The sequence below is a fragment of the Cercospora kikuchii genome (genome assembly GCF_019650295.1).
Source record: "Cercospora kikuchii DNA, contig_00002, whole genome shotgun sequence".
NCBI lineage: Eukaryota > Fungi > Ascomycota > Dothideomycetes > Mycosphaerellales > Mycosphaerellaceae > Cercospora > Cercospora kikuchii.
In genome coordinates, this window is record NW_025408583.1 from 1,602,161 (window position 1) to 1,617,479 (window position 15,319).

Consider the following 15,319-nt stretch of genomic DNA (forward strand, 5'->3'; position numbering starts at 1 on the left):
TCGCTATTCCGGTGTCCCCAAGAACTAACCAACAACTTGGCCAGAGAACCCTAGTCAGAACTCAAAAGAATCATACTTCCTCGGCATTTGGGCATGAATAATCCACAGCATGCAGGACATAACGTCCCAGAAGAAGAAGACGACATCGTTGACGCTGATTTGGTCATCGCGCCGCCGAACTTCATCGTCGCAGCCGGGACCGATGACAGCAGTGATGGCGACTCGGCATTAGGCGAAGACGAAGGATCTCTCACGCAGTCATTGCGAGCCAGCTTACTCGAAAGCGTGATTGAAAATGGGCGAGGCTATCATCGCTATACTGGTCTCAGCGGCAGCCAATACATGCTACCAGAAGATGAACGCGAACAGGATCGATCGGATTTACAGCATGAGACGTTTTTGTACACGTTTCGTAATAAGCTGTATCAGTCGCCGATTGGAAAGGACATTCGACGAGCTTTGGATTTGGGGACAGGGACTGGTATTTGGGTAAGCCACGATTGCGAGGTGGTGATGGCTATGCTGACGAAGTCTGTATAGGCCATTGATTTTGCAGATGAGCATCCGGATTGTCAGGTATTGGGGACTGATCTGAGCCCGATTCAGCCTGTTTTCGTGCCACCGAATTGCAGGTTTGAGATCGCCGATATGGATGAGGATGTAAGTACAATCTTGCGGCTGCACAATCTTGTGCCTTCTTTACTCGCCTTTCACAAGCCCATCATACATTACAGACATACTTACATCATCCCGACTCTAGTGGAGTTTCGTCGAAAAGTTTGACTTCATCCACGGCAGAGCTCTCCTCGGCTGCAGCAAAAATTTCCCAGCAGTCATCCGACAAGCCTACGAAAACCTCAACCCTGGTGGCTGGCTCGAAATGACCGATGTCCAAATGCCCTTCCTCGCAGACGACGGAACCATGGACGGAACGGCACTCCAAGAATGGAACGATAGACAACTCGAAGCCTGCTCGCACGTAAATCTTGACACAACAGCGCCGAGCAAATACAAACAATGGATGATCGATCAAGGATTCGAAGATGTTACCGAATTGCAATTCAAATGGCCGGTTGGGACTTGGCCGAAGGATAAATGGTATAAGAAATTGGGTTCGATGACCAAGGTGAATTTTCTTGCTGGATTGGAGGGTTTTACATTGAGGTTGTGGACTAATATTTTGGGGTGGTCGAGAGAGGAGACGTTGATTTTTCTTTCGACTGTGAGGAAGGATATTGCGAATCCGAAGATACATTCTTACTGGCCGATGTTAGTATTTGAGAGTTGAGTTTGGTGGGGTTTGATTCTGACGTGGTTTGGCAGGTATTGTGTTTATGGCAGGAAGCCAGTGGATAGCTAACGGCGCCCGAGTGGAGTGACGGGAAGGGGAGCTGTGAAGACAACTCGTTGGTATTTCCGCAACCTCGATGGCTTCTTCCGGATCTTCGTGAAGCAGCAAGTCTTCTACTCCCTTTGTCGATGTCGGCGAGCATCGATTTACCTGCGATACAGGCCGCTGGCAACGCGATTCTGCACCGACTTTTTGGGGCTGTCAACGTGGTTGCGACATTTCCCGGGCAACGCATCTTCACGACGTCGGCTTAGCAGAAGAACATAAGCCATAACTGCTAGGTCGGTGTCGCTTATATTCGGTTCACATCGCTTCGGCATAGAGGAGGCTACCCATACCTCTTTGGCATATCTTGGCGTTGGGTAACAACGTGGGCGCCCACGCGCTTCGGTTTACTCTTGGGAGGATTTTATGAATTGTAATTAATGAGCAGTGGCGGCTTTGTGTCGGTAATCAACCATCACCTAGATCAGGAGGTCTTGAATAGTAATTCTTTTCACAGCCGTCCGTGTAGAAGGGCGTCAAAGTCAAAGCGGCATATCGTCGGTTGAAGTCTGATCTGTGTGCAGAAGTCCTTTCGGATCCGAAGACAATAACACTTCTGTTCAGTGGGCAAACCAAAGCGGCAAGTCATCGAGACAGAACTGACAAATAGAAGGATGTCTCAAAAGTCGCAAGATCAATAGCCCGAACTTCATCAAGGAGATCATTCGCCCTCGCCAAGGCCTCGCAACTTCGGCCTCCGCAATCCATCCGGATCCTTCTCGTGTCTGCGATCGCTTAATAACCAGTGAGGCGACATCTTTCATCTCTTGACGTGAAGCAGCATTGTCATCGCGGACAGGGAAGTCCATGGGGAAGTGGACTTTCGTGAGCAGATGTTACTTGAGAAAAAATGCAAGAGAGGGTTCTAGTCCGGCTGGCGTAGCCGAAAGCGGTAGGCCGGGTGGGCCGAAGGACCCGGAATGCCGCGTGGGCCGCGCGCACTGCATGCTTGCATGCAACGAGCACGAACACTTTTCTGCTTCTGCAGACCATGGGACCACGCACCACGCTTCGACCTGCGCGACATGGATCTGGAGATGGAAAGCTGGAGTGGCGATTCGGGGTTGGACGGCCAGATTCGCGGTGAGTGATGCTATTTCGTTATTTGATATTCTCACCATTCGCAGTCGTCGCACCTATCGTGGTGTTCTCTCGCAGGAGTCTAGTCTTGGTATACCAAGCTTAGCGGCTGTCAGCACTCAAGAGTGCTTGGTACTGACCACAGCGGCTTGGAAGTCCTTTCCTGCCCTCATTCCCTCACCCAAGCCGCCCAGCTGACTGCTTCTGGTCGCCTCGACGGGCTTGAACGGCTTATTTATGACGTACCATCCATCAAAACTGAACCTAAAATTTGTTCCAGTGCAACTCCACCCTGTCCTCCGTCACCAGCGGCCACACGAAAGCCGCTGAGCAGCAGCGGTAAAGTTCACTCGCACCACCATTTCCCAGGTCGAAGAAGGTGCTTATCTTTACTCCAATAAGTCACCCAGCAAAACTATGACACGCATGACGATGATTCGTGACCCGTATCTTTCGCGGTGCTACTCGTCCCATCCTTATGGGTCGCGTTTTTGCGCACTGAGCATCGGCAGGTTTCATGCTCTTGCTAACCCGAATTCTAATGACACACCCAAATTCTTAGGTCCAGCGGCGTGTCGGCATGAGGCCCACTTGTTGCTCTAAAAGCTCGCCCCATCTCGCCCTGCGTTGCCTTTGATCATTGCTGCGTCGTCTGAACTCTTGTCTCCAGCCGCCACTTCCTTGCCTTCATCCTCTACTAATCACATACGACTACTGATACATCTGGATAAATTCTCACTGCAGCTGCCAAATCGAGCATCACAAGCTTCGCATCGCCATGTCCACGGGCATGACGGACTATGGCGTTGTCCGCGATGGCGGCTACGAGGAGAAGGCACAGACCGACATGGCAGGCAGTGGCAGCGCATCACCGCGAGACAGCAGCCAAAAGGATATCGAAAAGTACGACGCCGAGAACCAACTGGGCCAACAAGTCACAATACACGAAGGCCAGGCCAAATTCCAAAGACTCAGCTGGCAGCGATTAACGATCTGTCTGATCGTCGAGGCCATTGCGCTAGGATCACTCTCGGTACCCTCAGCTTTTGCGACGCTCGGCATGATTCCTGGAGTCATCATGACTGTTGGTCTGGGCTTGGTTGCGATCTACACATCGTATGTTGTTGGACAGGTCAAGCTGAAGCATCCTCACGTGGCGCATTATGCCGATGCTGTGAAGCTCATCTGGGGGAGATTTGGGTATGAGTTGACCTCGGTCATGTTCGTGCTCTTTTTGGTGTTGCTTGTCGGATCTCACGCTTTGACGGGGACGATTGCATTCATTCGCATCATCAACGAGCCAGGGATTTGCGCACTGGTCTTCTCCGTGGTTTCGGCAATCATCCTGTTCATCGTGGCACTTCCGCCAACCTTCCACGATGTCGCGATTCTTGGCTACATTGACTTCGTGTCGATCATTGCTGCCATCCTCATCACCATCATCGCCACTGGAGTCAACGCCCACAGCCAACCAGGTGGTCTCAGCGCCGTGGACTGGCAACTCTGGCCTGCGGAAGGCACCACCTTCTACCAAGCCTTCCTGTCAACCACCAACATCATCTTCGCCTACTCCTTCGCAGTCTGCCAATTCAGCTTCATGTCCGAAATGCACACTCCCACCGACTTCGTCAAATCAATCTGGGCCCTCGGCTTGACCGAAATCTTCATTTACACCCTCACCGGAGCTCTCATCTATGCCTTCGTCGGCCAAGACGTCAGCTCCCCAGCCCTCCTCTCCGCTGGCTTCACCGTTTCCCGCGTGGCATTCGGCATCGCCCTCCCGGTTATCTTCATCTCCGGCAGTATCAACGGCACAGTCGTCGGTCGCTACATCATCGAACGCGCCTTCCCCAACTCCGAAATCCGCTACATCCATAACAAGAAAGGCTGGCTGGTCTGGACCGTTTTGATCGCAATCATCACCATCATCGGCTGGATCATCGCTGAAGCAATCCCATTCTTCAACGCCCTTCTAGGTCTGATCTCCGCCCTCTTCATCTCAGGTTTCACATTCTACTTCCCAGCCCTCTTCTGGTTCCAACTCATCAAAGAAGGAAAATGGTACCAAGGCTGGAAGAATATCGCCCTCTCGGTGACGAACGTTATAGTCCTGATCATCGGAATGGTTGTTCTCGGCGCTGGAACTTATGCTAGTGTGGAGGATATCAGACATCAGTACACTTCTGGCGAAGTGCGGAGCAGTTTTACTTGCGACTCTTCGTCTTACTCATAGACCTCTGAGGTTCGGCTCGCGGCAGATTTGAAGAAGCATAGCGTTGGCGCTTTGTGTTTGTGGTCATCATCAATTCTGTTTGCGGAAAGAGGGAAGGGGAGAAAGTCGGAAAGATTTAAATGTAAATTTTGGGCATGACATGAAGTGGATGTATGCTATGATTATGAAATGAAATTCAATGAGATGAATGAGTGAGAAGTAGCTATCGTCCTGGACTTGTCACAACAAGAGTCTTCATCATTATCCCACATGGTCTACAGACTTATGCCGCTGGTCTTTCAATGCATCTACTCACTCACTGTCATGATCGTCCTGGTCAGCCACAGATGATGCAGCAGCTACATGCTTCGGCGTCAACTTCGGCCCGCTAGACTGCACCCACACTTGCCATATTGCTCTCAACCCAAGATCCTGCGATGAAATGTAGTAGTCAGGATCCGTATAAGCCGCATCCCTCTGCCGCACCTCAGGCGGCAATGGCAAGAGATGCCAGACTCCGTCTCCTTGCCACAGAAAGCATGCACGCTGAGCACGGAAGCAGGCCCTACAAGCGAACAGTCGTGGATGTTCCTTAGTCCAGCGATAATCATTGGAGCCATACGTCCATGCTTGACAGCATCCTTTGACTTTCTTTGCGACTGGCCATTTCCGCTTGCCCTCTTGAACTTTCTGTTGTAGCATCGACATTGTATTGTAGATCGAATCAATAACGCGGTCGTGCAGCTGTTCGAGCTGGCCATAGCGCACACTTGCACTCTCCGACCGGATTACGGGTCGTATGGTGAAGTTCATGGGAATGAGACATTCGTCTTGCAATTTTCCCAGACTGCCTGAAAACTCGACTGCATCATTTTGATCTTGTGGCGCTGCTTTTTGGGCCGAAGAGTGAGGCGCAGGCGCCAGAGCTGAGCGATTTTCGATCGACTCTTGGGGTTTAAACTCCGCTAGTTGCCGTGGCGAAGTTTGTCGAATGGAGACCTCATAGCACGAGGAGTCGAGATCAATCACGGACTTGGGTTGTGCCACGGGCGAAGCAACTTTTTGGCCTTCATGATCTCTGGAGAATACGTCTGTGCCACTGATCCTCGGCCTCTTTGTTGGCGGCTCGCCATCGGGGCCATGTTCCGAGCTTGCCTTCCCTGGAGAAGTCCCGCCAAACAATTCTCGCATCTGTTTCCGAGACTCCGTCTCCATCTTGTCCGGTTTCGTTACATTGTCGAGCCACGAAGCAGTTTGCTCCGCTTTGCTGGCTTTGGACACTGGCTTCGGTCCCAAAACAGATCTGACTTCATGTTCCTGTTTGTCCTGATCGTCATTCTTAGGGCGGGCGTCGGCGTCTTCTTTCTCCATATAGTCGCTCAGTGCCCTCGCAAGACGTCTGTTCTTCTTCTGCTGGACTCCAAGCTCCCGCTCAAGCCAGCCGTAATCCTCCTTCAACTTCGTGATCTCCTCATCACGTACTCTGACGGCCTCGTAATACTCTTGCCAGAGTTGATTCTTGGAATTCAACAACTCGTGGCTTGTCCGCTCCCTGTCTTCTACTATACGGAGCTTCTCATTGACTAATGCATCCTTTTCGGTCATTAGTCGGTCCTTGTCGCTGATTAATTGGTCCCTCTCAATTCGCAATTGCTTTATCAAATTCTCATTTGTTGATTCCGCCGGCTGGGGGGCAGCGCTCTCGGACCGTGATGCAGCTGGAGAAGGTATCTGCCGAAAAGAGCCACCTACACCGTGGGAGGGGCTCTGGTAGACGAAAAGTGGGACGTTGTTGGCGGCATCAACTGTCTGGCTTGGATGGGTGTCAGGAGGTGGTGCGCGACGCCATGAGGCCAAGTACTGCGTAGTCGGCTCATGATGAGGTATCGGTGCTGTAGTTTGGGCATTGAAGTCCACAATCGCTTGCATATTGTAGTCCATCATGCCAAATGACCTTGTTGATGTCAGGAAGTTCGTGGCTCTTCGCTGGCATAAGGAGGAAGTGTGGTGGCCGAGACGCAGACACCAACAAATAGTAATCGGCTGAAGTGAACGTCGAAATGAGCGCAATTAGCCGTTGTCCTTTCCTACGCCTGCGCTGCGTCTTTCCGTGCAAGTGCCTGCACCTGTGGGCTGAGACTGGTTGCTGTACCGCGTGATTTCGACGCGAAGAGACAATTTGATACTCGTCGTTGCCAACGCACGGGCCTAGCATCAGCGCCTGTAGAGGGGCCTGGCAACCCTCACTTTCCACCACTCGCGTCCTGATTACCACTCCCACCTTGCACCGTTTCCTCTCCGAGTACTTTACTGGCAGCCATGAACCTACAATAACATGGATCAGCTAGCCCCAAACAAGATTCGACAAGTACGTCGCGGCGAAAGCAAAGTACTCACATTCCTCCAGCATACCCGCCCAATCCTCTCATACCCTCCGCCTGCACAGCCGTCATCCTTAGCAGATTTTCCAGATCCGACATATTCGCCGTCAACTGCGCCAGCTGAGAATGCAAATGCGAAAGCTGACGAGATTTGGAAGCGGAAGTAGGAACAGTCGAAAGACGAGCGCTCGACTGTGAACGCGTGTGGCCTGGCGTCCTCGTTGGGTGTGATGAAGACATCTTGAGATTTGCAGATTTAGTATTTTGTGCTTGTTGATGTTTATGCGAAGACGTGATGTCCAATTCGCCAGACGCGACTTCTGCGGGTGAGAACAAACACGGGCAAGTCAGCCGAGCAGCAACGACCAATGGTGCCAAGCCATACGCATTCCACTCCCGTTCATCACCAGAACCTCTTTCGGATACCAGTTCCTCTTCACAGCAAAGATGGCAGCAAGTAAAGCCCGCATATACGCCCTCACAGGCTCTGTAGCAGCCATAACGGCCACGGGAGCATGGTACGGCGCTGGCCTGAACATGCGGCAAGAATACAAACAAGTACAATTCTCCAAACCCTTACACGTTCTCATAGTCCCTTCTGACAACTTCCAGGAAAGACAAAAAGCCTACGAAGCAACTGCAACTGAAAAGCTGGCCCAGCTCGAAACAATGCGCGCTCAACTTCAGCGCACCAAAGATGATCTGCAAGCCAAGATAGACAAGCTGAATGGAAAAGAAATAGACCCCAATTCGTCTGCCGGTAAAACTGCGACAGGAATGCAGGGTACGCTGGAAGGAAGGACGAGGACGAGTTGAGCGCCGTTCTCAGCAATCAGAGAATCACGAAAGCTGGAAATTGATTTTCTTTTGCAAAAGGCTTCTGCTTTTCAGCCCAGGACCACGAAGGCCAGTCCCGGAGTGCTGCATCTCACTCTTCCCCAAGAGGACACACAAAGCTCGAAAGAAGGGAGGCAGCTCGAAAGAAGGGAGGCAGCTCGAAAGAAGAAGGCATCAGCATACTCCGCACACTCTTTCACAAAGGCTCAGCTCAGCCCCTCGACCTCGCCACCTCTTTTGACGCATCATTGCCTCTGGCATCCGGCTCGATACTTCCGCAATCCGCCTCCAGGAGGACAACAACACTCGAACATTTGGTCGCCACATGAACGACCCAAGTGACGTAAACCCGAGACGATCCGACGTGTCGTGTTCCGCACAGCTGTAGTGCAACGACCGGACTCCTCGCCGGGCGGCCAAAAGAGAAAACTGTCAGCCACAAGTCGCACAGCGTTGCGGGTGATACATTCCCGCAGTGCCACAGAGAGATCCGGTTGCCACAGCCGATCGCCACATCCTCGATACGACAGTCGTACAATACCTATTCTCCGACGTGTGGGACTGGGGCTAACAGCATTTCGCTCCGAGGTATCAAGCATTGCGGAGAAAGGGTATAGAGGACGCAGAACAGATATTGTATGCGAAGAAGCGCCGTGGCAGCAGTCGTTCGATTCAGCAGCAAAGTGTGGAGAGTCCGATGAATGAGACAGAGATAGAGCTATACTTCAATCACAGTTTGCATTTCATGTACTCTACATATTCCTTCAGCAACGACTCAGCCTTCTCCCGTTATTCTCACATTCCATCCCATTCCGCTTGGCTCTCGACCTGATCATCATTGACTGGTTGCAAAAGCTTCTGTCGCATCGATGGTCTGGTGCTGGAGGAGAGAGATGAGAAGAGTCGAGAGAAAGGCATAATCGTCCGATCCGTACAATTCAGTCCGCCATTAGGGACGCTCTATGCATTTCTTTCCCCCCGTTGTTCTTTTTGAGAAAATAACAACAAGTAAAAAAAACCAGACAAACAGCAACACACACCATACACACACATCCGCATCTGAATGAAGAAAGTCATATCTGCCGCCCGTACCGGTATTCATGCCCGTAATGTCTTGTGTCCCATGCCCCACGCCGTGATACCAAGATGATGGAAAGGTATCTTCTCGGTGTCGTCCTATCGTGTTGTTTTCCCGTCTTTGCTCTGCCGAATTGTATGCTCAACTTGGGTGTTGTTGCAGACCCGACCATTCATTCGGGAATGGATTGGTCTGCTGCGTCGTGCTGGAGGCAGCAGAAGCAGCGTGTTGCTCCTGTGACCTTTGCAGTTGCCGCCCAAGGTAGTCCTGGTATTCCTGTGTGTTTTGTGACAAATCTGGAGCCTCCTAACCCCGAGACTGCATATGTTGCTGAGGCGGCATGGGATATCCGCTCTGCTGAGCCTGTTGTTGTTGCAGGTATGCCTGATACTGCAATGCCTGTTGTTGGTCGGCGGTCATGTAGGGCGCTTGGGGCTGTCGTTGCTGCATGCCTTGAGGTGGCATCGATTGAGGCATTGGCGGTGGTGCGGACTGCTGCTCTTCGGGTGAGTCGACGGCGGACTCTCCATCGACGCCATTAGAGTCGGCAGGTTCGGGAGCGTTCAGGCATGCCTGTCATGGTTAGCACGCGTGAAATGGGAGGACGACATGATGGGGCCATACCTGGATCAGGTTCTTGCCTTCGGGCTTGGTGACCAGCGGCTGGAGCTTCGGCGTGGTGAAGGTGTAGACCAGACCGGTCTCGGACACGACAAGCAGTAGTACTTGGGTGCCTGTGAGCACCGACAACTCGTATGCCTGGGATGCAATGTCAGTGCGATGAAACTCGATGGACGCGACGCGTCGCTCGATGGTTTGGAGGATGGGCGAGGCGCACCTTCTTCATGATACCGGCTTTGCGCTTCGAGAAGGTGATGTGCCGACGCGACTTGTCCTGGATGAACTTGATCTCGATCTTGCGGCGCTCGCGACCAGGCTTGTCGTCGTCATCATCGTCGTCGTCGGCGGCGGCAGAGGTGCGCTGTCGCTTCACGCCGCGGCTCTCAGACGCGCCGTTCTCGAGCTCCTCCTGCTCGTGCTCATCATTGTTGTTGGTGTTGAGGTCTTGCACGCCTTCGGCCGACATGGTGAAGTCGGTGGTTGTCGTTTTTGGAAGTACAAGCTACGCCCGTTCGAGCGAGTTGGACCGCAGACGAGGCGGGAAGGCCGAGTTGTGTTGGAAGGGTGGATGGGCAAGCAGCGCCAAGCAATTTGAGGCCGCGTCTCGATCGCCGCTTCGACTGGCTGCAGGGCGACGGTTACCTCAGCGCGCGTGCCGACGGGCCAGCGAGACAGAGCAGATGAACGTCGAGCGTGTGTCGGCGACGCAAACGGAAAGTCCGGTGTCGCAGCGGCGTGCAGTTCGTGAGTTGCAGAGAGTCGCAGGGTGGCTGGTCGGCGGAATGTGCAGTTGTGGCTCCGAGCGGCCGCTTCCCTCGTCGCAAGAGAAAACCCACCCACAGGCGCAGCAGGCAAAAGAGCGCGCGGAAACAGAGCAGCAGCAGCTGGCAAAAAGCTTCACCGGGCGGATTCGTGCAGCGCGGATCGTGAGGCAGCAGCTGGCAGCTTTGCGCAAGTAGAGGGTGGATGGAAGAGGCAGTGAGCTAACTTCAGACTGCTTATTTGTTTCGACTTCGATACCAGATGGAGTTAGGGAAGACTGAAAAGGGAATTCACGCTCCAGGCGGGCTCTCTTCAGGTTAAGAACAGCAAGCACGGGAGCTCTGGGCTGTGGGGAGGGCGGGAACGCAGCAGCTCGCATCCCAGACCATTGGCCACTCACGCTCGCAGAACCGGGGAGACACTTCTGCCCCACTGCACCTGGACCATCAGCGCACGCCATTCACGAACCCATCGCATTTGCCTCCGCTGCGACGCGCTGCCATCTACCTGTCACACTGCGACTGCTCTGCGATACTCCTCCACGTCGCCCTGCACTCGGCCTTTGTCGGCGGGATCTCTGCCTGTGCGACAACGCGCTCACGCCGACGTGTCACGACTTTAGGACTTTCACAGCTGAAGGAGTTAGCCCAAAGCCAAATCTGCCACCATGTGCGCCGTGCGTCTCAGCTTGATGAATCTTTCAATCTGAACAAAACCGCTCGTAGCGTCGCCGTTAGTTGTGATCGTTGAAATGAGAACCAGCGGACGCGTGGCGATGCGTGAGGAGTTTGACTCTCTCTGCTGACCTCGTGCTCTCGAAGGGTCCAGATAACCGAGGGCCAGGATCACGAAAGTCCAAAGGAGCCCGAGCTCAACGAGGAAGGCCGTTGGAGGTCTCGATGTGGCTTGCGCATTTTAATCACCGGCCATCGTAGTACGAGCAGCTAAACAAAGTATATAGCCGATGGGGTTGATGGAATATGAACAGAACGGAGCGATGACAACGTGCTCCGTCCTTGCAGCGGCTTTTATCTGGGAACAAAGCGATATTGCCATCGCAAATGCGAATGTCCACGAGAAGGAGTATTCGAGGCAGTCGCACTGACGATTCGATCTGTGAAATGTGTGATTGACTATTTATATGTATCTCATGAGCCGTGTCTACTCCGCCTCAACTGGCTTCATTGGGTTGCGAGCCCATATACGGCATTGCTACCTATCGCGGGCACAGGTGCATCGATGTCCGCCTGGTATCGAAATCGCGCCGAACGAAAGCTCCGCTTCGTCCGCTCCGATGTCTGCATGCGGTGAACATATGTTTGAGGCTCAACTTGTAGTTTGAGTTTCCCTCTTATGGTTCTCATCATGCTTAAATGTCATGCAGAAAGACCGGCTCCATGTCCGTATGAAGCAGAGGTTCCGCTCCCAGCCGTTACCACGAAGACGATACGCATCTCTGCTGTGGACCGACCAATGGCAGTCGCTGTTTGGGTGGAATATCTTATGAAGGCCTGCCACTGGTGCTGTTGGTGACTATTGACTCTGCACTGGGTAGATGGCTCCCGCCGGCAGCAAAATCGTGATAATCAACACGTACTTCCTCGCCCTCCGTATCTCTGGATTCACGAGGCGTATTCACGGCACCCTGTCTCGCGAAGCGAGATAGTCGCATGATTGCGTTGCGGCGAGAGAGCAACGACCTTCGTTGCTTGCGATGTCCACTTCGCTGTCTGCAACTAGGTTGAAAGAGCGGCCAGATTCACGTCCAGGTGTCCAGTGGCAGTGCTTGCCTCCCAAAGGATCTTCGACCATATGTTCCTTCCCCAGCTGATCGTGAACCAGCGAAGAGCAGGACCAGAACCGTCGCTAGTGCCGTCCACTTTCATCTATGGCCTCTTCTCATGTCGGAGGCTCAATGATGAAAGCCGGCATCGTGCTGCGACATCGCGCGGGGTGCAAGCTCAACGGCATTGGCATGCTGCCACAACTTCTCACTGCCTTCTTCATCCCGCCGCTTCTCCCAATGTCTCCTCCTGCCTGCTCGGCCACATCCACTTCTTGAACTCCGAATAGCTCCACCCGCCCACAGCCTCTTTCACCTTCTCCTCGACTCTCTCCAACTCCGATCTCGGCGAGAACTTTGCCGTAGCCTTGACGCAAGGCTTGCCGTCCATGGTCTCCAACACGGCAAACCACTCATGCTCTTGTATCGGCAATCTCACATCATCCGGGCTCGCCCATGCCGGTTGCGCGCGGATCACATAGAAGTTGTTCGCGTACGTCGGCTTGACATAATCAATGCTCATCTGTGCCGGCTCATCAGGCATAGCGGTCGGCGCCTGCAAAGTAGCATGATTCCCAGTCCCAGGTAACCTCTGCGGCTTCACAGCAGAATTGACATTCCGATCACCTCCATCTGCGAGACTGCCCGCCAATGCCAGCTTCTCTTGCATCGCAATGGCCAATAGCCCACCATGCGTAACACCAGGCCATCCAGACAAAGCTCCTCCAAACCAAGCAATCGCAACCAACCTCTTCTCATCCCGATCCCAGAACACCCTCTCGACACCCAACCCTTTCGCACCTTGCAACGCATCAACCAGCCGGTCGTGAAAAGGCAATAGTCCCACACCTTCCGCCTTCCCATCAATTCCAGGCGCCGTAATCGGCGGTACGATTTCCACCCAACCACCTTCTTGTCCTTTCAATTGTTTCGAGACTCCCAAACATTTCCCTCGAAGAACTTTGACCTTGAATTCTTCATCGATGCGCTTGTTGAGGTCTGCGATGAGGACATTGTCTTCGTGGGTGCCTTGTTGGGGCATTGGAGGAGGAGCGATGAAGTTTGTGGCTACGCCGCCGAGGATGAGGCCTAGGCCGATGCCGATGCTGGACCAGGTGAGTGGAGAGCGATAGCGTTGGTAGAAGGATTGTTGCTTCGGCGGGATGGGAGCTGTGGAGGCATGACGGCGGGTGAGATGTCGATAGCGGGGAGAGAGGTAAGGACGCGCTGCGCGTGAGACCAGGAGGCGAGGAGGAGACATGGTTGGGATAAGGTATGCGAAAGGATCGTGAAGGTGAAGCTTTGTGAAAGCTCGAAGTCGAGGCTTCGGCATCCGGCCGGCAGATTGGGTCCAAGCTTGTGATGCTTTTCGTCACACTCGTCTGCTTCTACTTCTCCATGTCCTTCTGGAATATCGACACTTCCTACTTTCTGTGACAAGGTCGAGGAAATGCAATCTTCGCACTCGTCTTCAAGTTGACCTCATCATTCTTGCGGAGCTGGCAATCAGCAGCAATCGAGCTTTACTCCAGCTTCGGAGGCCATCAGTGCATAGCTTCCTCCACAAATATCGTCTGTCTTTCATCCTTGGTGCAAAGGGTTGCCTCAGGTATGACAGTGTAGTCGGAGTAATTCTCAGACCAAGTGGCGATGGACACCATCGTGGAAGTTGATCACAATTCTTACATGCCTTCTTCATTGAATGCTGCCTGCCATTTGACTTCAAGGTTGTCAAGCTCGGCAGCAATTGCCCCTCTCAGAGAAGGCACCTCACCTCATCTCTCGATCCCAGTCCATCATCTTCGACTGAAAGTTCACACTCACAATCGCATTGTAGTCAGTAGAACAACAGAGATACTTGAGGAGAATACTGGAAGTGCAACATAACCTCTGATCCAGTATAACAATATCCTATCACCATGGAACTCTCACCTCTCTACCGCCTTTCGCCCGAGCTCAGAAATCAGATCTACGAACATGTCTTCGCCTCGAGATACGCTGTGATGCTACAGCACAACAGCTGTCAACATGCATTGACCAAGACTTGCCGCCAGATCCGCCGCGAGACACTGGCCATGTTCTACTCCCTCACCAGCTTCAACGCCCACCTCGATGACGGACCTGCAACGCCGTTGACAAGATGGATCAAAGTCATAGGCCCAGAAACTGTGTGCGGAATCGAGAGAATTAATGTTTGGGTAAGAGTAGCACTGATTCAAAGCCTGCAAGCATACCTATTGACATTTATGACAGGACCTCCACATGCTCCAATTCACCATCCACGGCCTCAGCGCGACACGAAGAATTTTCTCTACTGGAGCTATCGATCACAAGTGGTACCGGATTCATGGCACGTCCTCCGGTGAAGATGAATTGGGCGATCTTGGCCCTCGCAACGATCAAGCAACAAAGGACCGAACGACTTATGTTCTCCGACCTATCCACATACGCTTCGCATCTCGCGAACTTAAAGATGTGTTCCTCACATTACACTCTATGGGTCTTGGACTTGCCCAATTCCACATTGTCAAGCCAAACAACTCTTCCTCTAACGAGACCGAGACTGAAGATACCCCAAGGGTCATCGAGCGACTCACGAGCGAATACGCTATCGTGCCCCTCATTCCTTTCACAATACCCTCAACAATAGATGCAACAATGCCGATAACTGCAAATCCCTGGTCTTCATCTCCAGCTCCTGCTGATCTCGAAGCTTCACCTACCTCAATATCACCACAACTTCCTCCTACAGAAGAAGAAGAAGACATCTATTCCCGCACCAACACCATCCCCAACCAACTCCTCCTCGCCATAGATGCAAGCACCCATCTGCAAACTCAGCTCTCACTAGGCGAGACGACAATCACGCTTCGCGAACAACGTCGCGTGATAATACTCGAGTTCGAGTTCGTGGAGGATTCTGCCACGACGAATGATTATACATTAGAAGAACATGCAACTTTGAGAGAACCCACGACCAGGAGAGCAATACTGAGAGACTTCCGCCAAGCGACGCTCAGCGGAGCGAGTCATGACATGTTGCATAGTGTTGTGGGTGCAATGCGGAATTGGAGGGCGATGCCGTGAGCCATGTCTCATGCAACAATACAAATCTTGTGCGTGTGCGGAGCCAACATCTTCTGCTTGGATAGCTCGCATCAAATCAGAG

General features: G+C 52.8%; 7 protein-coding genes across 7 annotated transcripts; 4 read left to right on the forward strand and 3 right to left on the reverse strand.

Moving 5' to 3' along the window:
- Nucleotides 1–93: 93 nt before the first annotated feature.
- On the forward strand, nt 94–1,360 carry CKM354_000284100 (uncharacterized protein; the record flags this gene model as incomplete). The annotated part of the gene is made up of 4 exons (XM_044798011.1): nt 94–489; nt 541–660; nt 761–1,269; nt 1,324–1,360. 4 exons carry the CDS (start codon nt 94–96, stop codon nt 1,358–1,360), a joined length of 1,062 nt encoding a protein of 353 aa, XP_044653946.1.
- Nucleotides 1,361–3,254: 1,894 nt separating this feature from the next.
- On the forward strand, nt 3,255–4,709 carry CKM354_000284200 (uncharacterized protein; the record flags this gene model as incomplete). Its single annotated transcript, XM_044798012.1, has 1 exon — nt 3,255–4,709. The coding sequence occupies one exon, from the start codon at nt 3,255–3,257 to the stop codon at nt 4,707–4,709; it is 1,455 nt and encodes a 484-aa protein (XP_044653947.1).
- A 291-nt stretch (nt 4,710–5,000) lies between these two features.
- On the reverse strand, nt 5,001–6,629 carry CKM354_000284300 (uncharacterized protein; the record flags this gene model as incomplete). The annotated part of the gene is made up of 1 exon (XM_044798013.1): nt 5,001–6,629. The coding sequence occupies one exon, from the start codon at nt 6,627–6,629 to the stop codon at nt 5,001–5,003; it is 1,629 nt and encodes a 542-aa protein (XP_044653948.1).
- An 887-nt stretch (nt 6,630–7,516) lies between these two features.
- CKM354_000284400 (uncharacterized protein) lies at nt 7,517–7,885 on the forward strand (the record flags this gene model as incomplete). The annotated part of the gene is made up of 2 exons (XM_044798014.1): nt 7,517–7,627; nt 7,682–7,885. 2 exons carry the CDS (start codon nt 7,517–7,519, stop codon nt 7,883–7,885), a joined length of 315 nt encoding a protein of 104 aa, XP_044653949.1.
- Nucleotides 7,886–9,290: 1,405 nt separating this feature from the next.
- Nucleotides 9,291–10,071, reverse strand: CKM354_000284500 (uncharacterized protein; the record flags this gene model as incomplete). The annotated part of the gene is made up of 3 exons (XM_044798015.1): nt 9,291–9,557; nt 9,609–9,743; nt 9,823–10,071. The coding sequence occupies 3 exons, from the start codon at nt 10,069–10,071 to the stop codon at nt 9,291–9,293; spliced, it is 651 nt and encodes a 216-aa protein (XP_044653950.1).
- A 2,299-nt stretch (nt 10,072–12,370) lies between these two features.
- CKM354_000284600 (uncharacterized protein) lies at nt 12,371–13,411 on the reverse strand (the record flags this gene model as incomplete). The annotated part of the gene is made up of 1 exon (XM_044798016.1): nt 12,371–13,411. One exon carries the CDS (start codon nt 13,409–13,411, stop codon nt 12,371–12,373), a length of 1,041 nt encoding a protein of 346 aa, XP_044653951.1.
- Nucleotides 13,412–14,069: 658 nt separating this feature from the next.
- CKM354_000284700 (uncharacterized protein) lies at nt 14,070–15,237 on the forward strand (the record flags this gene model as incomplete). Its single annotated transcript, XM_044798017.1, has 2 exons — nt 14,070–14,348; nt 14,404–15,237. 2 exons carry the CDS (start codon nt 14,070–14,072, stop codon nt 15,235–15,237), a joined length of 1,113 nt encoding a protein of 370 aa, XP_044653952.1.
- Between the last annotated feature and the right edge of the window lie 82 nt (nt 15,238–15,319).